Source organism: Spodoptera frugiperda, chromosome 23, assembly GCF_023101765.2.
Source record: "Spodoptera frugiperda isolate SF20-4 chromosome 23, AGI-APGP_CSIRO_Sfru_2.0, whole genome shotgun sequence".
Classification (NCBI taxonomy): Eukaryota; Metazoa; Arthropoda; class Insecta; order Lepidoptera; family Noctuidae; genus Spodoptera; species Spodoptera frugiperda.
In genome coordinates, this window is record NC_064234.1 from 7463044 (window position 1) to 7486195 (window position 23152).

The following is a 23152-nucleotide window of genomic DNA, read 5'->3' on the forward strand; positions in this document are numbered from 1 at the left end:
CAAAATGTAGACAGGCATAACAGGTATAAAATTCATTAACCAATGTGTTTAATGTACACACTAGCAATACAATGACCCATAAAACAGATATTCCACAAGTCCATTTGTTATTTATGATTAACTTAACTTAATCAATGTAATTTAAGATCATATGTCTCCTTATGTATATGTTCAGACTAGCAATCGAGTTGACATACGTAGGAGGCACTTAACTATCAAGTTTAAACAATACATAAAATAAAATGATGAATATAAAGATAATCGGTACATCTCTAACCACTCCTCAGTGAGTGCAGTAGGTACTTACCTAAGTTGGTCAATAAGTAGGTACGGTACGTCACAAGATAATATGTACATACCTCTTTGATAACATAACTAACTATAGTTGATTGAAGACCTACCTATACCTACATATTTATTTTGTCGATCAGTGAAATGTACCTATTCAGGAAAGTCCCTGAATAGGTACATTTAAATGTACTGAAATGTTGTAAATCTTTGCGTAATTACTACACTCGCTTTTCATCAATATTATGTATTACATTGAATACAATTATAAATACTTATTAATTTTTAATGACTAAGATTTCATTGACAATATTCAACTTAGAAGTTTACTTTATATCGTTCACCATAAAGTGAAAAACCCACGATACCTACACCTATATATTTACCTCCTTGGTAGAATAAAATTAAGTGTTAAATGTTAAAGCCGCCTGCAGACATCGCATTAAATGTGGTATTCAGCATCATTCGGCCTTCAGGAAACCGGTTGCAGTACAGTCACTACAGCTGATACGGCAACACTCACGTCACTACATGCTAATAATGTGGCGGAGTGACAGAAATTCATTCAACTCGTATTCAGTGACTCAGCATAGCATCAAAGATCGGTCTATTGTTAGCTTGTTTGTAAATTAAACGGAAACTACGACATCACTTTCTTCAACAAAAATATCAATTGAAGTCATTTAATGGAATGGTGGGCGAATGATGCCACTAAATGTCCAACTTAGTCATTCGTGAAAGCGAAACATCTCCTGAGCCAGACCAAAAAATAAAGCTAAAATTGAAATGTTAGAATGTTGGTATGATTAGCACGTTACTCATGATTCGCCAAGTATGTGGGCGAAATAATATGTAAAACCCTAACTCTCTTGGGTGTATCTCGTTAAGTCTTAATTTTACTACACCTAATTATCATTCATACCATGTCACACTTTATCAGCTCAAAGATGGATCAAGCCATAAGTATTAGTACATATTTGATAACATAACCCATTAAGATCCCTCAAAAGAGGAGCGGCCGGCATGCTCTATTAACAGTACCTAAATGCGTTTTTGACTGCCTGGAACTCTTATGGAAACCTTAAAAAAAAGTATCTCGTAGAAAGTTATGGTTTGGCACGCAATGAGCTGGCTCGAACTAAGTAACTGCCCTGGTGTTGCGGGTGTCCCTGGGCGGTGCCGACCTAACTATTAGATGAACCGTCTGTTCCTTGGCCGCCCTTTCCCATAAAAAAAGAATTAGACTCTTTTTACCAACTATAAATCTCGTAAAAATTAGGCCAAATATGTATATCTACCTAATACTCATAAAGCAACGCAAACGCACTAAGGATTTGCTTTATCTAGCCTAGGTACCATTAGCAGCGTGTAAGTATGCTTTATCTAGCAATCTAACACCAACAACTTGTTTCAAAAGTCGGCCAAGAAACTCTTACGACAGACGCGTGTTATTCAAGAATTACTACAACTTAGGTGTTACCTAGATCGTCGATTTTATATGACACCTCAACTTTATTTATTTATTGCATTATGTAACTTTTCACACTTTTGATTTCTTAAACTCCCAACGTATTATCGATTACTTTTTTATTTTGCATGGCAAGCCTTTCAATCAATAATTTGAAGTTTTGGTAACTAATAACTCACTTTTCGTCAATATTCTGAAATACATTATTTAAAGCAAAACATAACAACTTAAGTTACATTTGTTTATAGTTACCTACCTACATTAAACTTAGGTTTCGTGACTGCTAGCAGCTAACGTGGCGAAACATCTTTAATCAACAAAAATCACTTTTTGTGATATTTACAATAGTCTATTTGAATCGAGATTTTATTTAGATTACTACATTTTCGTGACACAGTCGATGTCTACAAATCATCACGGATTTTTTCACTAAGTACTTAACTAAGTTGGAAGTTCTTAAGTGTACCTACATCGTCACGTTGAAACATTAAAATAGAAGGTTGGTAATCAAACAACGACATGCAATGATAGATTTCTAAAAAAAATAACACAATGCTAGCGCGCTATTCTCGTTGATTAATGGTGTGTTCTCAAGTACTCAATTTCTATATCTAATTTGCATAAAATAAACGTTTCGGTGATGATTGGTGAAAGTTCCTAAAGTGCGAATATGATGAAAGAGTATAGTAGCTGCGTACTAGATTAATATTCACAGAAGATAATTGGATTTAATGCGAGATTTGTTTTATTGCCCAATATACATTATGTAGATAGGTAGAAATGTACATAAGTGTCTATTTGTAACTTTTCAACGCTCAACAGACATTAAAATAAAAAATACAAAATGACCATTGCGAAAGAGTTTTTCCGGCGTTGACTTTCTCACCTTCCATAAAACATGCTGTTTTGTTGTAATAGACCCTTAAGGGTCTATAAAATCATCTAAAATCATCATCAATACATATTCTTCCTCCACTGTCCCCTACCCAACGTTGTGATAACCTCCTTGTCCTTCACATCGTCATTTCCTCCTACCTCTCTTACTCTCACCATCTATTAATTTCACAAACGAAACATTTGTCTTCAAATAAATCATTATTTTAAATATTTAAAGTACTTAACTATAAAAATAATAACTAATCTTAAAAATTATCAATCATAAACAAGTAGACATCATCAGTGCGAAATGTTTAGAAGCAAAGTTCCCATGATCTTACTGACCGGACGAAACCAACATTTGCTAGCCCCTCCGAACAACAGGAAACTCTCGTTGAAGTTATTGATGCCACAATTTGTTTTTATGTGTGTATTAGTATGTACGGATATACCATGTACCAATTTTTTACTTACAGTTTTTACTTACAATTTCTTTTATATTTGATGGACGTTTGTCCACTACCTATCTCGCCTGGTTGTGGTAGGCGATGCCTACGATGGACCACTTATTTACCTATGTTTAGTCAATAATTATTGACTTATTTACCTATGTTTAGTCAATAATTATTGACTAAACATAGGTAAATAAGTGGTCTTGTGTCAGAATGCAATGTGGTTCTATAACTAAAGACCGACGTCAAAAGTAGAGACCAAGTAAAACAAACTAACTACGACTTTCCACAAATATCAATCTAAGTAAATGTAGGTTTTCCGCCACATTCACATAATGATGCAAAGGGTCAATACTCGTTGTAGTGCCGACCAACAGCCGTGTAGGTATAACGATGCCAAGTTGTAAGTTAAGCGATACTGCACAAGCACAACACATCGCTTCGTGGCTTTTGTATTTAACCGCGAACAGGTCGTTGGTCAACGAGGTCAACAAACTAGCTCCAACGCAAATAGGTTAGTAGGCGCGCTTTGTATTTGAACCTGAAAATAGTATCGTACCGAGATGTACATATGTATGTACATTGTACAATGTATTATGTTATATTAGATGCAATGACATTATTTTCGCTTCCAAACAATTACTATGTTGGTAGTATTTCAGCGTAAGTACTTTAATGCATACCTTGTGGGAATTCGATTAAAATTATTGATTAAAATTACTGATTTTGATAACAAAATTAAAATCTATAAAATTAGGGTACCCACCCAGGCCGCCCATAATATGGCGACTAAATACCCATTTCAAAGATTGAAAATTGACTTAAAGTTAGAAGCAGGTTTTGCTTTTAATTGACTCTATAACTATTGATCCAACTTTCAACTTTCATATTTATTTTTTACTATAGTCAATAACCTATGATTTATAGTTTTTACCTCTCAATATCTATCGCGGCAACAGGTATTAATTAACTAAAATTATCTGATATGTTTTGGCTGCTGGTTACAGGAACTAGATGTCGGACTTGAAAAAAAACAGTTAACGTAATCAGAAATCACTTGATCAATGAGAAATTAATAAAATAAAAGTTGAAATTCTTAGTAAAGTCACCCCGGAGTCTGCTCTCACTCCTGCGCACATTTATCCTTAGATATCGTCATACGGGATGAATAGAATTCGAGGGGTGAATAGATACAGAAGAGGTTGATTAAATGTTGGGAAAATATTCTAACATCTATTAACCCCATTCTTGTGTCAATTCACCCTTTGAATTCTATTCATCGTTTTACTGTTACCTACTTATCTACCCATTCTAACAAACCCAAGACAAAGAACATCATTATTTAGTAGCGAATTCTAATGTTATATACTATATAGCCATAGCTTCCACTTAGGTCCTACTCCCATTCAATGGTACATTGTTGTCCGTTATAACATTTTATTGTCTATCTATCTTATTCAAATTCACCAATGTGAATCACGGCGTGGGCTTCCTCTGAAGTTGAAGCGACAAAAAGTGTCACGCAAATCCGTCTCAGAGAAATCTGTACACGTCCTTCAACGAAGAGATTTATTTTATAGACATCTAAATGTTATTCGATTTCATTTATCAGAGATGCAATAAATTGCCTTCACACAAAGGGAGGTCAGACTTTGCAGCTTTTACCAACGTCATATAATTATTGAATAGCTTTATTTGTAAGTTAAATTCAAGTGAAGTAATAATATTTCATATTTTCCAGACTAAATGAAAACCATTGTTTCTAAAATTTCAAATTTAATTAATAAATTTTGATTACCTTTTATTGTATTTATTGATGGCCAGAACTGGCACACGACCGTGGCCAGAAATGGCACGAATATGGCCAAAAATGGCACAAACTCCCTTTAGACTGTTTTTATACAGTTATTTTTCTATTGGACGTTCTTTAAAAAAGGGTTTTCTTAGGCAAGATTAATACATGTTAAATGACTTTTTACAAGAAATATGTTCGAGATAACAAAAACTATAAGTTAAGAAAGCCTCAAAGTCGACAAAGTTCTTCAAGGCTCTCAACCGGGTCACTTACGAGTACCTACTTATTTCGATTAAGAAACCCAAGACAGTAGAAAATCATTATTTAGTATGCGAATTCTAATGTCATATACTATATGAGCCATAGCTTCCACTTTTTAGGTCCTACTCCCATTCAATGTTACATTGTTGTCCGTTATAACATTATATTGTCTATCTATCAATTCAAATTCACCAAGTGAATCACGGCGTGGGCTTCCTCTGAAGTTGAAGCGACAAAAAGTGTCACGCAAATCCGTCTCAGAGAAATCTGTACACGTCCTTCAACGAAGAGATTTATTTTATAGACATCTAAATGTTATTCGATTAGATTTATATGTCAAATGTTAGATGAAGAGATTTTTTTTTACCTACCAATATTATTGAATAGCTACTTAAAATTAATAAATTTTTCGTATATTTTCTGGGAAATACGACTCATTTTATTGCAAACTGAAACACTTGTAAAGCCACCCTGTACCTTGATTCTGATCAATCAATGCCTCTCTGAGGGAAGCTGCTAAAATATTTAAAATACTTTAGACAGTGTTCCATTGAACCAACCGTGCATAACAACAAAACATTATATACTTTACCTATACAAAATCTGAATTTCACAAAGTTTTCAAGGCTCTCAATTGTCAAAAGAGTATTTTCGATTAACAGTAGTAATCAATGCGCTTTCAATGTCAAAACAATGAGGACACTTTTTATCTACATTATTTTCAAGTTCAGCTATATAGGTTGGTAGTCAATTTAAATGTAGTGAAATTATTTGGTTTCATAAAAGTCGCAAATAAACACTTCACTGGCTAAACTGTAAAAATAATATTTCCGTGGAAATCTATTTAAATCATCGCAATACGCAAATAGCTCAACTTCGTTGTGGGTGATAGGTACACGTACCTACCTCCCGTAACGTTCCAAACCAATAATAATACGGCATTTATGTTTCATTTTCAGAGTGCATGATCTTTTGACAAAAATTGTTACAATAGTGTTTAAAGTATTAATCTATTCAAGTATTTTTCTTTTCGTATTAGTAAATATACTATACGTGAAATAAGAAAAATGTCTTATAATTGGCAGTTCCATCCCAAATCCACCGCACAAAATTGAGAAACAATCAATAGATGGATTTATTCCTTAACGATAAATAAATAAAAGAAGAATCCTTTTTTTTTAATGTCCGTCTGGTAGATTATTAGAAAACTAATTTTAAAAATTATTAATTTAGGTACGGGACTAGGTAATATGATTTTCAATTTTCTTACCCTGTCTACTAGCCTATTGTTCCCTTTTTTTTTTTTTTTTTTTTATGGTGGAAAATCATCCAATGACTTCTCCCGCCTTGGGCGAGGCGAGAGGGAGTGTCAGACTCTTACTGACTAAAAACCACCCCGTTCCTACTTCTGCCCGTCGAGCCGGAGCCCCGGTAAACCCGCTAGGTTGTCCGCAGCTCCGGAAGCCTATTGTTCCCTACTAGTCATTCTGGTCACCTACCGAATAAAAAAGACGGTCGTTTCCTACATTATCTTCAGTATTTTTAAAGATGATGTTTTATAGTGCAGATTTTCAACCATGATGGCGCAAACAATTCCGATGATACCAAATCTCTAGCATGGCGCCTACATAAAAATGAACTGCAAATAGCTGTTACTCAGTAATTTACCTACCTTTCCTAAAATATTTGCTTTTATTCAGGATGTACACAAGATCTGCCTGTTTAGTTTCGTAAATCTGGATTATGCAGACAATCGTAAGAGTATCACTCTGTTAGGTTGAGATTCGCGCTATTTTTGCTCGTCGCAAGAGGTGGTATAATTATAGACGTAGACAGATATAATCTACGTATGTACCTATCTACCGCTTCCTAAATATATCACGTACATGACGTCACTTTCTATTAATAAGATATGTTTGTCTAGTATTTAGATTAATACATATTATGTGTAACTACGTATATTTAATATCCAATTTCTTAGTATTTATAAGCTAAGAATTCAAATACTTTCTAAAGATTTTGTAACAAAATTTTTGGTGCAATCGTGAAGGTTAAGATTTCTTAAAATATGTTTGAAAAGAACATCCATCTTCTGAGGTTATGTAAGAAATTTTCGACTATTTACGTTCCGCCAGCAAACCCACTCGCAGTTTCCACGCACGTAACTACTCATACAGTGCAGAGTATTTTTGTTTCACAAACTATCACGTCTCAGGTATTTATTAACATCTTTCTTAATTAACTGATTAATTAATTATTTAAAATTCTAACAAATATGCACATTCATCCTATTTTCCTTCAACTGCATTCTAGAGGAAGAAGCATTATAACAAATATTTCTCGATGGTATGCATTCTTATTTAAAAAATATATTCAATTAGTCTAATTCAGTGAATTTTATGTATCGATTTGAACCTATTACTCTTTTGCCCTCTAAATAATCGGTGACCATGAGCCGTGATGAGCTTCCAGGTTGTCAGCTTGCTTTCTTGGCAACATGCCCGAAATATAATAGTACTGAAGTATGTATTCTTTAAGATGTAATGCGTTTATATATATTGTGATAGAAGTGAAGTTCACAAGAATGTGAATTGAATTTTTTATTGACTATAATCTAAAAGCACAAAATATATCCAAAGTTGTAGAATATTACCATTATCTCAAGCATTCAATGACCACGTGCCGCTGAGTCTACGAGATCGGTATCTAGATACTTTCTTATACTTATAAGAATTAGATAATATCTATATTACTGTTTTATCAAGATAAAGCCATAGCCTTCATTGCGATTTGCTTCCACGGGTAAACTTTACTCAAGCCATTAGTTCCGATAATCTGTCCTGTAATGTATCACAAAAAGTCGGTAATTATGCCGACTTTTTCTTTTACTTTCTACGCTTTACAGTTTATTTATAATAGCATTAGACAGAAGTAAAAAAGCTTATTTTTTGGGTACTCTTCGTAACAAAAGTTGCATACCTATATGTAGTACCACGAAACTATAGGTAAATCTGGATGGAAATCTTTAAACATTAGCTGTAGTTAAATTATTTCCAACTGTAGAATGTTCGAGGTGGCAAAATTGGTAAGTGTTTTTTAAATTATATTCACACAATTTTTAGTGGCTAGGTCTGAGTAGTAACTATGTTTGTATTTATAAATAATCCATTAAATTGAGAGCGTCTAAAAGCTAAGTTAATTTAATAATGGTAATTCTACACAAGAAAGAGAAGGTCAGAAAACTATAAACGAGATAAAAATATATAGGTTGGTTTCAAAAAGGTTTTCGTCCATCTTTTATCTAATGTAAATCGTTTTATTTTTTTTTAATGGCATCCGATCCTCCAATATACGAGTATGGTGTTGTAGAATATACTGCCAGTGTCAAAGAAGTTCCTATAGAAAATACAAGTGCCTATGACTAAAGCTTAGAAAAAGCAGGATCTGGAAGTTAACGTTTTTCATTATAATACATAGGTAATTTGTATCAATGTAAAAATATTTTTCCGCTTGCGTTGTATTGTAAATGATGTTTACGATCTATAAGAAAGAATCTTGTTGATACAACATTACATTTTTTAAATGATTGTAATAAAAGTTATGTGGTTTAAAAAAATAACTATTTCATTTACCAATTTACCTGTTTAGTACTTACCTAATGATCAAAATCTAAGTATCAAACTCAAATAAGATAAAGATAATGTTTTAGATCGAAATTATTATGAAAAGAGTGTGATTTAATTTCAATAAAATAAATGTTGTGCACACCTATGTACCTCTTTTTTCTAATGTAGAAGTGAATGGACTATACGTTTTTACATTTTCTGATTGATGTGTGGCCTTTTAACGTACAAATAAAAACTGCAGATAAAAATTGCCGGCCTTAGATTCCAATTACTTTCATTGAAACGCTTGACAACTGAATGTGCACTCTCTAACTATACGTAATATGTAAGACGAACCGAAAAATCAATCGGACATGGTGATGAAAGAGAAATTGGTAATTGAACTTTTTCAACTTTCTGTCCTCTTACGAGTATGTTGGCGCACGATCCAGGTTAGTGGAACGATATTTAATAATCACGAAATGAGCAATTTTATTAAATTAAACTCACACATAGACATTTATGTGTGAACATTTTTGTCGGTCATCATCAGTCGTTGTCGTGTGAACATTAAACTCGCATTCAATCGTAACGCGCCACACATTTGAGAGAAAGTGTTAACTTATATTTGCCTTACTACTTACACGTAATTATTGACAGAAAGAGAGTCTAACGATGCTATACAACATTGTGTGACCTGATTTCTATAACGTGCCTTTATATGTTAACAAAAAACTTAAGAATTCGACGGTGAATATTGGTTTTAAAGAAAGTCTCATATACACGCATACGTACATACTACATTTGTTTCATTTTCTGAATTACTTTGGTCGTCTAGCCAGTGTCATTTTATAATGGTGGTGGTTAATTGTTACGACAGCCACTATATTAGGTAGCTCACCGCCCGACTACAACCAGGCCTGAACGTACATCGTATGCGCACCTCAAAGGGCCATCAAACCACTACAGACGTGGCCCACTAGGATAGCACCGATGCCCGGCCAAGGTAACGTGGTAAGAGCAATATCATATCGCGGCCCAGCTGGAGCAGGAGCTAGGATAGACGATGAAAAAAAGATGGTTACGTTTACACGACAGTAGATTATGCGAATATGTAATTATGAAATAGGTACGTAGAGTGATATCTCACTTCACTAAAATTGTTGTAGATTCAACTAGTCAAATTGAATACTTTTATTAACTGTCCATAAATTTTGTATTATACAGACTGACTGGTGAGATACCTTCAATATTTGAGCACGTGATAGTATGCGAACAAATATCATGAAATAAAATAACATAAATATGAAATATTAAATAACTTCTTAGTAAACTTCGTACACAGTACACCGAGAGTCCAGTATTTACATACATATATATTTAACGGCGGAATACTTGGACACCGCGCGGACGCACGGGTCGCGCAACGCGCTATCAACACAGAATACATAGGTACCTACACTGTACAGCTGTTGCCTACTTACATCGAGACCTATCCAAATTTCACTTATTTTTAGAGACATTTCGATAAAAAATTAAGCACCTATTTTTTTTTTATATCAAGTTAATGAGAATCGAGTACCGAGTACTCTCTATAAGCATTGAGCCTATTTCACCAGTCACACGGTATATTCTAACTTAATGACAATGACAAAATATAGCATACACTTACTTTTTTAAATTGCAAGAAAAGTCCTTAAATTAATCATATACAAAAATAACAATTAATTAAAGTGTGATTATTTGCGACATGTGGGACTACGAAAACTACGTGCTACGAGTCTCGAACTGTACGCTACGAGCTACTAACTAAGAGCTACGGACTACGAGCTACACACTACGTGCTACGAGTCTCGAACTGTACGCTACGAGCTACTAACTAAGAGCTACACACTACGTGCTACGAGACCCGAACTATACGCTATAAGCTACGGACTACGAGCTACACACTACGTGCTACGAGATCCGAACTATACGCTATAAGCTACGGACTACGAGCTACACACTACGTGCTACGAGACCCGAACTACGCGTTACGAACTACTAACTACGCGCTACAAACTACTTGCTACGAGTAACGTCTGTAATATTTCACCGTAACTAATTGTACAATCAAGGTGGATCGATTAACATACTAGCTGCTAAAAAGCAGCCTATGTTGTTCCTCAGGGTCTATTCTATCTCTATACCAAATTTCATCAAAATCGGTTCACTGGTTTAGGCGTGAAAGCGTAACAGACAGACAGAGTTACTTTCACATTTATAATATTAGTATTAGTATTAGTAACTAGTAATAAGTAATATTAGTAATAAGGATAAAAAAATACGATCTTAGAATAGAATCAATCCGGTTTTTATTATAATTACTAGCTTCCGCCCGCGACTCCATCCGCGCGGATGTCGGTCTGGCGTGGAAGTTTTTTTTCTCCATTTTGAGTAACTCTGACAATGACATCTTATAAATATCTATTGATTGGACCCAAATACGGCGAGGCCCATAATCATTAAGGAGATCCCTTTATTGAGCTACTGCTGTTGAGCTCGCGTTCTGTAGAATAAAACTGAAAAATAAAGATTTTTTCTACGTATTTTTCAGGGATAAAAAGTATCCTATTTTATGCTCAGGATAGTAAGGTACTTATAATACCAAGTTTCATCGAAATCGAACCGTTAGTTTTCATGTGATGCCTGAACATACAGACAGACAGACAAAAAAATCACATATTTGGGTTTGGTATCGATCCAGTAACACCCCCTGCTATTTATTCTTTCAATATTTTCAATGTACAAAATTGACCCTTCTACAGATTTATTATATGTATAGATTTGGAAGCCATCAATCAGCCAAACAAATGTAAACAATCGGTGAAGCGCCGCCGCTTCATGGTAGCGCTTCGCTTCAAGTTTCCTTGTGCGAACTGCTAGGAACTGTTATTCTTTGCTGGAGTCTGTGATTCCTGGTTGGTACAAGCACAATAGAGTGAATAGGTTGCTCATAGGCAGACGCAAAAAAAAAAACGTTCATCTACTTTTTCCTAAAAGATTCATTGTTTTATTTATTTTGGTGCTTAATATATTTTCAGAATGATTTGGTTAAAAAGATGAGACCACATCTATTACTTTCATTCGTAGTAACCATTTGAGCATAATGTAAAATAATTATTGGAGATCCTGCTCCATCTGATGTTCATTTGATGTAGACACTTAATCAGCCTAGTCTAGGTTGGACTACATAATTGTGTCAGGACCGGCAACTAAACCTGTAAAATAAAGAAAACAAGTTCTTTATATATATTTTTTTTAAATAACATTGCCCCATATTTGTATTATTATCATCAGTGTTTTGGGTTTACAACCATACATGTTCAGATACACATCACACCCAGACCTGAAACTCAAAGAGTTGCTCCGTGGGGGAATAGAACCCGCTACACGTTGCGCGCCAACCGACGCTAACTATTGTAATTGTAATACTATACAATAAAATTTCGGACATAAGAAGCAAGCAAAGAACGGCAAAAGGGACTACAACCACTTACTTAAGTTGCCACAAAGTGTTATTAAGTATTTCCAAAAAGAGTTCAGCGTGCTTCTGTTTGAAAATAAGAGCCGGTCGAAGACGAACTGAACGTATACCGCACGCACCTCCGAGCACACCTGTAATAAATATAGGGAATATTCATGTCCTATGTAACTTAAGGTAATTACAAATCCGATTACTTATCGATAACACGGGCGACGCTGATCGCTCACCATCAGGTGATCAATACCAAACGAGCATACGTTCGCTCGTTTGATGTTTGTTGTAATACAAATATGTTTTTCAGTACAGTTTCTTAGAGTTAGGTGAACATTTTACTCGGTGTACTTGGTTCTTCTAAAATTGACATTCTTTTCTAAACTAAGGCAATTACCTCAGAATTTATCATTCCATTTTACTGAAGCACTATTCAGGATAACGTAAGCAAAAACACAGACGAAAAAAATAAGATTTTTTAGCAACAAGAGTCAAAAGACTGGCAAAGGTGGTACTTTTTCGTGGATAACACGTAAGTCACTCTAATGTAAAAACTGTAGGTAATTGAGTTATTTTTTTTAATATTTTTGGTGGTAGGGTGCCACTTGGACGTCGACTTCAGGGACACCTGTATAGATATAGATTTATATAGGAACTTTAGGTAATAGAGATGGTGCCGGGGTATGAACCTTATAATTATATTGATCTAGTATTACTTTCAATCACAGTCGAAGTCACAACTTAAAAATATGTTAACCTACAATAAATAATAATTACTTACCATTTTGTCTCAAATATTTGATAATATTATCCCTTAATTCCGGAGTGGCGGCGTCGAATGCCAAAAATGTGCCTCGACCACGGACGCTGTTTATCATGAAGGGAAATTGGGCTTCTAGAGCGTGCAGACCACATTTAAGAAATTTTCCTGTCTCTTCGACTAATTGTAGAAGTTTTTCAGTTCTAATGACTTTGATAACTTCTTGCAACATAATCATTCTTGATGGATCTCCCATCCACGTATTGAAAATTCGTAACGGTTGTGGTGGCCTGATAAAAAATATAGTTAAGTATTTTTTATGCATAGAACAATTCATATAATCTATCTATACATAATTATAATAAAACTGTAATTGATCGCTGTCTGTACATGATGAATATATTTAAAAACTAGCTTTTGCCCGCGACTTCGTTCGCGTGGAATAGTGACTTCCGGCAATTTTTTGGTTTTAACCACAAGTTCCCATAGCTATAGGCTGATGATGATGATGATGATGATGAGTTCCCGATCTCGCGGGATCTTTTCAAAAATGAGATGTGGAAGATATTCCAGGGAACTCTTCAAAAATCAACATAATGAGCTCTTTTTTTTTTTTTTTTTTTTTTTTCAGGGGGGAAAATCATCCAATGACTTCTCTCACCAGGGCAAAGCGAGAGGGAGTGTCAGACTCTTACTGACTAAAAACCACCCCGTTCCTTCTCCTGCTTGTCAAGCCGGAGCCCCGGTAAACCCGCTAGGTAGTCCGCAGCTCCGGATTAAGCATCAGCCCTATTGGGCCCCATCTGTGGTGGTCTGATGGCTCTTTGAGGCGCGCGCGGAACGCGACGCGCCGCACGCACGGGTCTGGTTCTGGTCGGGCGGCGAGCTACCCTTGCTCACCGTCCGCAGACCCGCACTTACGGTGGCCGGAGATCGTCTCGCGATCCCCGACGCCCGGAGTGTCTCTCGCGACGGCTGGGGCGTGAAGAGGTTCGTTCTCTCACGCGCCCCGCCTCCTCCTTAGCTAGCATGACTGCTTCGCAGAAGGAGGAGACGGCATCCCAGTCCCCCTCGCTCCGCACCATGGTCTGAACCAATGCCGGACGCGAGAGGTCGCCGTCGCCGACCACATCCCTGAGGACACGGCGGTGCTCAGCCCATGCAGGGCACACCGCCACCGTATGCTCCACCGTATCCTCCGGGCGGTCCGCACAGTGATGACACCCGGGCGTTTCCTCCCGCCCAATCAGAAACAGGAACCTACCGAAACTTCCATGTCCGGTAAGCACCTGCGTCAGGCGGTAGGTGAGGACGCCGTGGCGCCTCTCTAGCCACTCCTCAAAGAGGGGACTTACCGCTGCAATGACAGCGAGCCCAAACATAATGAGCTCTGGGTTTGAATTTAATAGATGTATACTCACTTAGGGCATTGAAAAAATAGTTTAAAAACGGACTTTAACTAAAGAAATATTATAATCTTTCCGAACTTAAGATGAAAACTAACTTAAAACTAAAGAAAGCTACGAATTACGAATTTATAACAATTAAAAAAGAAATTATATTAGAACCTATCCTTTATGCTATAATAACCAAGCTTAAACTAAATAATTTAAAAGAAACGACTTAAATCTAATCTAATTAATTTATAAATTAGACTTACAATTTTATTAAAAAAAAACTAACTACAGTAACTACTAATAATCGATATCAAACTAAACCTACGTTAAAAAGTTTAACCAGAAAACCAGGAAAACCCAACAAATAAACTTATTAATTGACAAATACAACGAAACCAATTTAGAATATACGAAACAGCAGGACCACTACAGACAAATAATCATACGACTGATAATACACATTTTCTACAATAGAACCGAAGCGCTCGGCCGATACCCAACCAAATAATTGTAACAAAACCATAGCGCAATCTATTTCGATCCCAACGCCATCTATCGAGGATAAAGACAACTTGGATTATTTATTTATACTCCGTTCGGGCATTTTCTTTGTACTAAAAGTTTAATTATATTGATATAATTTTTTTCATACCTTTTTACTATTTGTTAACTTTTTTTCGATGAATTAAAACAATAACATGAACCGAAGTCGTGCAACGATCGACATAGAATTATCTATACTCCGTTAGAGCGTTTTCTTTGTACTAAAAGTTGTATTACGTTATATAGCTACTTCCGCGCGGTTTCACCCGCTCTGCTTGGCTCCTGTTTGTCATAGCTTGATGTTTTATACTATAAAACATCATATAGGCTATAGGCTATAAAATTTATAGCCTATAGCCTTCCTCAATAAATGCACTGTTCGATACAAAAATAATTATTCAAATCGGACCAGTAGTTCCGGAGATTAGAGCATTCAAACAAACAAACTCTTCAGCTTTATAATATTAGTATAGATTTTTCATTGCTTTTTACTATTTTGTAAAAACAAATTTCCAATGAATTAAAACAATAACATGAACTGAACAATTGTAATTACACCATTGCGCGATCAACGCCATCTATCTACGGAGTATAGGAACAGCCCGACATTGTTCAATTCCGTTCTATAAGTACGAAATTGAACAATGATGATGATGATGATGATGATGATGATAGATGGCGCTGTATGTCCGGAATAAATTTATTTTTTATTTTATTTTATTTTTATTTTATTTTTATTTTATTTTATTTTTATTTTTATTTTATTTTTATTTTATTTTTATTTTATTTTTATTTTATTTTTATTTTATTTTTATTTTATTTTTATTTTATTTTTATTTTATTTTTATTTTATTTTTATTTTATTTTTATTTTATTTTTATTTTATTTTTATTTTATTTTTATTTTATTTTTATTTTATTTTATTTTTATTTTATTTTTATTTTATTTTTATTTAATTTTTATTTTATTTTTATTTTATTTTTATTTTATATTTATTTTATTTTATTTTTATTTTATTTTTATTTTATTTTTATTTTATTTATTTTAATTTATTTTATTTTTATTTTATTTTATTTTAATTTTATTTTTATTTTATTTATATTTTATTTTTATTTTATTTTATTTTTATTTTTATTTTATTTTTATTTTATTTTTATTTTATTTTATTTTTATTTTTATTTTTATTTTTATTTTTATTTTATTTTTATTTTTTTTTATTTTATTTTTATTTTATTTTTATTTTATTTTTATTTTATTTTTATTTTTATTTTTATTTTTATTTTATTTTTATTTTATTTTTATTTTATTTTTATTTATATAAATTTTTTTGAAATAAAAATATATCTATGTCCTTTCTAAGGTTCTAAACTATATCTGTACCAAATTTCAACCAAATCCGTCAAATAGTTGCGGAGATTAATGGTATAAGCATAGAATGTTCGACGTGATTCTTTAATTTGACATAACTTTTTTATTTATGAACCGATTGACATGAAACAAACACTAAATGTAAATTTAAGCATCCCACAATATATTCGTGAAAACCGCATCCAACTCGGATCAGCCGTTTCTGAGATTAGCGCGCACAGACGAACAGACAAACAGACAAACAGACAAACAGACAAACAGACAAACAGACAAACAGACAAACAGACAAACAGACAAAAAAAAAGTTAATTACATTTTTGGGTTCGACATCGACATAACAATAACCCCTGCTATTTTTTTTATTTTTATTTTCAATGTACAGACAGCACTTTTCTACGATTTTATTATATGTATAGATTACTTACAGATATTCTGGCTTAAAGTAAAATCCTCCAGTTAACATTTTCTTGCTGAATGTGACTATGTCTGGTGGTGAAGGCAAATTGAAATGTTCGTGACACCACATTTTACCTGTCGGTCCACATCCAGTCTGGACTTCATCCAAAATCAAAGCCGCTCCTCTCTGTGGCAATAACAAAAGAAAAGTGGTCACTACAGACAGATACAATACAATACACCCTTATGATTTTCCTTTTTAACCCCCGACGCCAAAAGAGGGGTGTTATAAGTTTGACGTGTCTGTCTGTCTGTCTGTCTGTCTGTCTGTCTGTCTGTCTGTCTGTCTGTCTGTCTGTCTGTGGTATCATAACTCCCGAACGGATGCAGTGATTTCAATTTAGTTTTATCTTATGTGCGAGTGTTCTTAGACATGTTTGATGAAAATCGGTTGAGCCGTTTTAAAGTTATGGGCGGTGAAAGGGGGAGATTAGCCGAAGGTCTGCAAATATACTGGGATGAGGTCTCAAATAAACCGCACTGAAAGAAGATATTGAAAGATATTATTTTTTCGTATTAACAAAAATAAAAAATTAAATTAAAAATTTAAAAAAAAATATTAAAAATTTAATAAAAAATAAATTAAAAATTTTTAATTTAACTTTTCTTTATAAACAAAAAATCTTACACCAATGTAATCTTTAGCCTACTTATAGAAACAAAAAGTAGTAAAAAATAAGTCAAAAAAAAAGCGAACGAGCTTGACCTTAGTTGTAATCTTTACCTTAACAAGAATCGAAATTACAGTAAGTATATGTAATATACTAAGCCTAACTTAACCTAACCTACCTATAAAAAGTATGAAATAAAAAATTAAATTTAAAATTTAAAAAACCCCCGACACAAAAACTTAATTTCCCTTTATAAGTAAAAAATAATAAAAGAAACTTAATCTTAAAGTACCTAAGAATGTACTAATAATTCTAAAAAAAAAACTACGTCGCGTTGGGGGACCGCATGAATACGGACTGCACACCGCCGCCCGCGCCGCTATATTTCTATTTTCTGCGTTATAGTTAAGTACTTAAACAGTAAGTAAGAAATAATTAGGAGCGGTCCCCCAACGCGACGTATTTTTTTTTAGAATTATTAGTACATTCTTAGGTACTTTAAGATTAAGTTTCTTTTATTATTTTTTACTTTTTAAAGGGAAATTAAGTTTTTGTGTCGGGGGTTTTTTAAATTTTAAATTTAATTTTTTTTATAAAGGTTTATTATTTTTCATTTACACACATATGTTTGTTGAATACCAATGGACCAAAAGACGTTTGAATATTCTGTGAGTCTCATATTACCTACCACAACTCGATCGACATTGGGCACAATTTTACACCAAATATTTAAAAAAACCCGATTAACTGTCATCCAATCCCAAGCACATAAGTGTTGCACACGTGATTACTCGATCAATTTATCTGGTCTATCCAATCATAAAATACAACTTAGAACTTCTGCAAGTTCTGAGAAAATACAAGTGAAATGGAAGCCAAACGACATTCTATAAAATATATGAAAATGCATATACCTGTAAGCTATGACCAACAACGATGGAAAATTGAACAGACGTTCAAATATGAATGAATAAATCTTACACGTTTACATATTTGTTGCAGCCCTTGGAAGAACTCCGGTGAAGCATGGTTATCACCACCTTCCGCCTGAATGGGTTCAATGATTACACCAGCGATGGGCCGTATCTTTTCCCACTTTTGAAACTGAGCTTCAACATGTGCGAGACACCTTAAATAAATGTTCCAAATTATTTATTATTACACAGTTTGACGTATAAAGCACAAAAACAAAAACCGATATGTAGGACCGATTAAACGTTCAAACCAATAATTTTATATAATAAGTAAAAAAGTCTTACTCTCTGTCTTCGTGACTATTTTCACATATACACGCTTCCAATGGGTACCTGTATTCTGGGAATCTAGCAACTGGCCATTTAAAGCTTGGGAAGTCCAGTTTGTGAATAGCTTTCGACTTTGTAGTCGACAATGTTCCTAATGTACGTCCATGGAAAGCCCCATTATTATTCAAACCCTGGAAATTACAAATGACATTATTGATTATATGGCCCATTATAGTCATTAGGATCATTATTTGCCCAGTATATGGCAAGAGAAAACCTTTCAATGTATTTGTAAATTTAAACAACTTTTTTTAAGGGGAGATATCATCTAATGTCTTCTCCCGCCTTAAGTGCGGCGAGAGGGTGTGTTAGACTCTTAAATACAACCCCGTTCCTTACTCCTGCTTTTTAAACCGGAGCCCCGGTAACCCATTAGGCAGTCCGCGGCTCCACGTCGGGATCAGCACTACATCCCCATCTATGGTGGATAGATAGCACTTTGAGGCGCGCGCGGAACGCAATGCGCCATACATATGGGTCTGGTTCTGGTCAGGCGGATTTGGAGGCCGCACTTACGGCGGCCTCCAAATCCCACGGCGATAATCCGGCAAAATTTATTCAACCTTAAGGTTCATGTTCAACACCTATCACGATATATATTTATTAAGTAAACGATATCAACCTTAAATGACATAATTGATAAATCAGGAGCTCCTGGGGGAATGTTGAGAAGTGCTGTTTTCATTTCTTCCTCCGTAAATGTTGTTCTGCCACCACGTTTTCTTGTACAATATAATATGAAAGCGGCTTTGAACGCATTTTCATTAGAGCAAGCTCCACACATCATAGTCATGACGTGCCGCAAGCCTGGTGGTGCAACTGACAGCAAAACGTTTTTCAATTTTCTAGGCCAGTCGTCTGCAGGAAATACTCCAAGAGCAGGCCGATTTACCAAAGCTCTCTGAAAAATTAAAGTATTTATGATTTTATGTACACAGGTACGTAGATACTTATTTGGTTTTCAGGCACTTTTTCTGATAATTATCGTTTATTGTATAGAAATCTAACATTTTTTTTATGAAAACAATGTTATGCCGAATAACATTTGAAATTATATTTTGCATTTTATGTTACTCACCACTTCACTATCACAGCGGAACGCATTTAAAAGCGCCGGGTGGTTGTACCCGAGAGGCAAAGAAGATATCTGCGTGTAAACATCCAAAAAGAGATTGCCATCTGCGTCCGCAAAGTAATTCCCCGCACATTTTTCATAATTCGCAAATAAATTCACTGATCCACATTGCTGAAATAATAAAAAGTGCATGTTTGTAATAATGTATCCAACCAAACATAATCTACCAAAATATCCTACCCGTCAAAAAGAAAATAATTCCATTGAGTTAAATAAGTATAATATTTGTCTATTGAGCCGCCTATCTGCTTTAGCATCGGTGGAGGTCTGGAGCACGATGGCACGTCGTTCTGCCAAGAGTTTTAGGGTGCAATCGGTAAACTCATGCGGTCTGTCTTTTCGACGGAGTCAAAAAATCTTCGACCCGACCGCATGGACAGCTTCTACGAACCTGTTACTGATCTCGACCACTGACTCGCAGTTCTCCAGGCTCTCGGAGCGATTTGACAGCTCGATTTGAAAGCTCTCAGGGTAACCGATATACGCATTTAAAAGTCGGAGCGTGAACTTCATCAGACAGAATCTTTCCAACTTTACTCTGATTTTCAATGTGCTTCGGAACAATCGGTGACTGCTACCGGTTTTTACTTTGTGAATCATGAAGACATCATTACAAATCTGCCGCTTTGTGGTCATGATGAAGTCAACCCCCTTTTGGTGGAACCATCTGGGCTCAACCAGGTTCATTCATCTGATTTTTCAGTCCACCTTTTCCAGAAATTTGGCCAGCTTCTGTTTCCTGAGGTTCCGTTGCCCATATCCAAATTGCACCACTTTCAGTCGAGGGGACGCCACCTTGGGGCATTTGGTCGCCCTACCGGTAGTAGAGCAGGTTACCGACACGATAAAGGTTATCGTAAAAATCCGGTAACCTTTATCGTGTCCTCGCTCTATCGTCGGACTTCTGACAACCCCATTATACTCCAATGCAACCTACCTAATTCCTGTTCCGACTCAACAAACTGTTTTCTTTCGTCTGTCCTCAATGTGCGTACATTTTGTGTTACCAAGGCCAGTCGTTTCTCCACCTCCGGGGATTCTTTGCACCCCATGTCTCGCCGTTACCCTGACCGCTACCACGGTAGCCAGAAACGGTGGGACTGCCAGAGACTGGGGGCCTTGATTCATCTGATTCATTTGGGCGGGTTTGTATCGTCTAATATGTATTAAATATTTTTATTCACATACTTGAATTTCCATCATATCTTTTAAAAGTTTCTTTGAATGTGGACCCGGGATATTTGTCTTTATCACAGGACCTGGCGGCTCCTCGTGCACCATAGTGTATGCCTTCCCATAGTTCCGACATTCTGTTGAAGAAAAATAGTTTATTTAGGCTACACGCACTACCACACGACTGTTGGTCTTTTCAAAGCAAGAAACGCCGTGCCGCAGCATCGCCGAGACCGTGCCGTTACAGTGTGCCACGAGTCACGACCTCTAATTGTGAACACCCTGAATTCAATACCACCACTAAGATACAAATTCGTAAAAATCTCAAATATTTTCACATCACGTCAACAGCCTTTAAATAAGTGACCAAAGGCTTCTGATAAAAACTACCTCCTCTTAAAGGAGGTCGATTAAACCAGTAACCCTGTATAACTCGGAAAAGTCACATTGGTTCTTGCCATTGATAGGTATCGAACCCACACTCTCTAATGCATGAGAAGCGGACGTCTTAAACCTCCGGGTCACCTAATATTTTCACGAAACTTGATATTGCTTGCTGGATAATAAATTATTACACCAAATGAAGGAACCTGCACTTTATATTACAAAATCTTTTTTAAACTGACATACTGGTAAATGAACATTTACCAGTATGTATACCTCATCCCTCTTGAGCAAAAATATATTATCTACATTATATGTAAGATAAGGCAGCATACCTTGTACAAAAAGAGCTTGTAGGTATGACTTGTTCTTTACAGTATGACTGATATCGCGTCGCAGCATCTTGGAAGAAATAACTCTTCAAGTCGCTACTAGCTGTAACTGCAATTTTTTCCCCGTTCGCGATACTATATGAAAATCTCTAAACGGACTGTGTTAATTTTAATGTCGCTGGCATGACGAGTTCCTAAAAAAAAGAATACCTATGCTAAGATTTTATAATAATTTGTTGATTCCATTGGTGTTGGCACCATACATTTGTCAAAAACTTAGATTAAAAGGTTGTAATCCCATAAAATCAAACATTTTTAGTAAAACCCTACATGTTGATTACAAAGTTATTAATATAGTTGATTTATCTAGAAAACTGAACTGAATTAAAAAAAATTGATTTCTCTTAATAAAGATGATCAAGTCAATCTCCATTAAGGTCCCTCATGGAGGGACCAAATAAAATAATCGACTTGGTAGTCCATGGATGGACTTCACCTAAGTGGGTCAAGGAATTATGGTTGTTAAAATAGTTGAAATAAAGTTGTAATTTGTGCAGCGGTCATGGCATTACTGGGCTATCAGGCATGCCAGGAGTACCACACGGCTTGCCCAGCCGACAGTGGGCGCCAGCGCCAGCTCTAGAATAACTATTTTTTTGGGATAGATAGATGTACCTTTTAAAGAAAATTAAGTATGTATTTCAATTATTACAAAACAACTTACGTTTTTATACAAATATATTTTTTTTGCAAAAGTAAATAAAAACGTTATAAAATATAAGTACATATAAAAAGTATAAGAATAAAATCTTTCTCGTGGTAAACCACATATATAAAACAAAAATCACAAATCGCCCATCTAGATGCTGGAACGGCTACATCAGTCATAATCCTGTCATCATGACACCGCTATATTTCCTGTTTGACATAAAAATCGCCCCCACAAAAATAGGTTTTATAAGTTAGGAAAGAAATATAGCTCTGTGACTGTGACTTTGTGTCTCTGTAAATAGTCTGACTGGGGTCTGACCACAACACTAATGGTAAGCGTCCACAGGCCCTCATCGGACGCATCGCACGCAGCGTACGCATTTCGTATGAAGTCATCGTTACGCATCACATGTAGGGCTTGGCGACGAGCGGTCCTGCGGTCCGTACGATACGGATCAGTGCACGCAGTTGTATGAGTTTCTATAAGTACAAGGCAAACTAAAATCCGTTGCGTACGATGCGTACGATGCGGGCCTGTAGACGCTTACCTTTATTATACTTTTTAATGTATCTACTATCTATACATATAATAAATCTGTAGAAGGGTCAATTCTGTACATTGAAAATATTGAAAGAATAAATAGCAGGGGGTGTTACTGGATCGATACCAAACCCAAATATGTGATTTTTTTGTCTGTCTGTATGTTCAGGCATCA

The 23152-nt window shown here is 35.2% G+C and overlaps 1 protein-coding gene across 1 annotated transcript; it reads right to left on the reverse strand.

Moving 5' to 3' along the window:
* Positions 1–11771: 11771 nt before the first annotated feature.
* On the reverse strand, positions 11772–22618 carry LOC118266957 (4-aminobutyrate aminotransferase, mitochondrial-like). Its single transcript, XM_035580626.2, has 11 exons — positions 22450–22618; positions 21729–21919; positions 21025–21146; positions 19780–19947; positions 19324–19602; positions 18657–18832; positions 18379–18526; positions 16756–16913; positions 13044–13312; positions 12285–12402; positions 11772–12005 (listed from the first exon to the last, which is right to left on the reverse strand). The coding sequence occupies exons 2-11, from the start codon at positions 21793–21795 to the stop codon at positions 11987–11989; spliced, it is 1524 nt and encodes a 507-aa protein (XP_035436519.2). The 5' UTR covers positions 21796–21919; positions 22450–22618; the 3' UTR covers positions 11772–11986.
* Between the last annotated feature and the right edge of the window lie 534 nt (positions 22619–23152).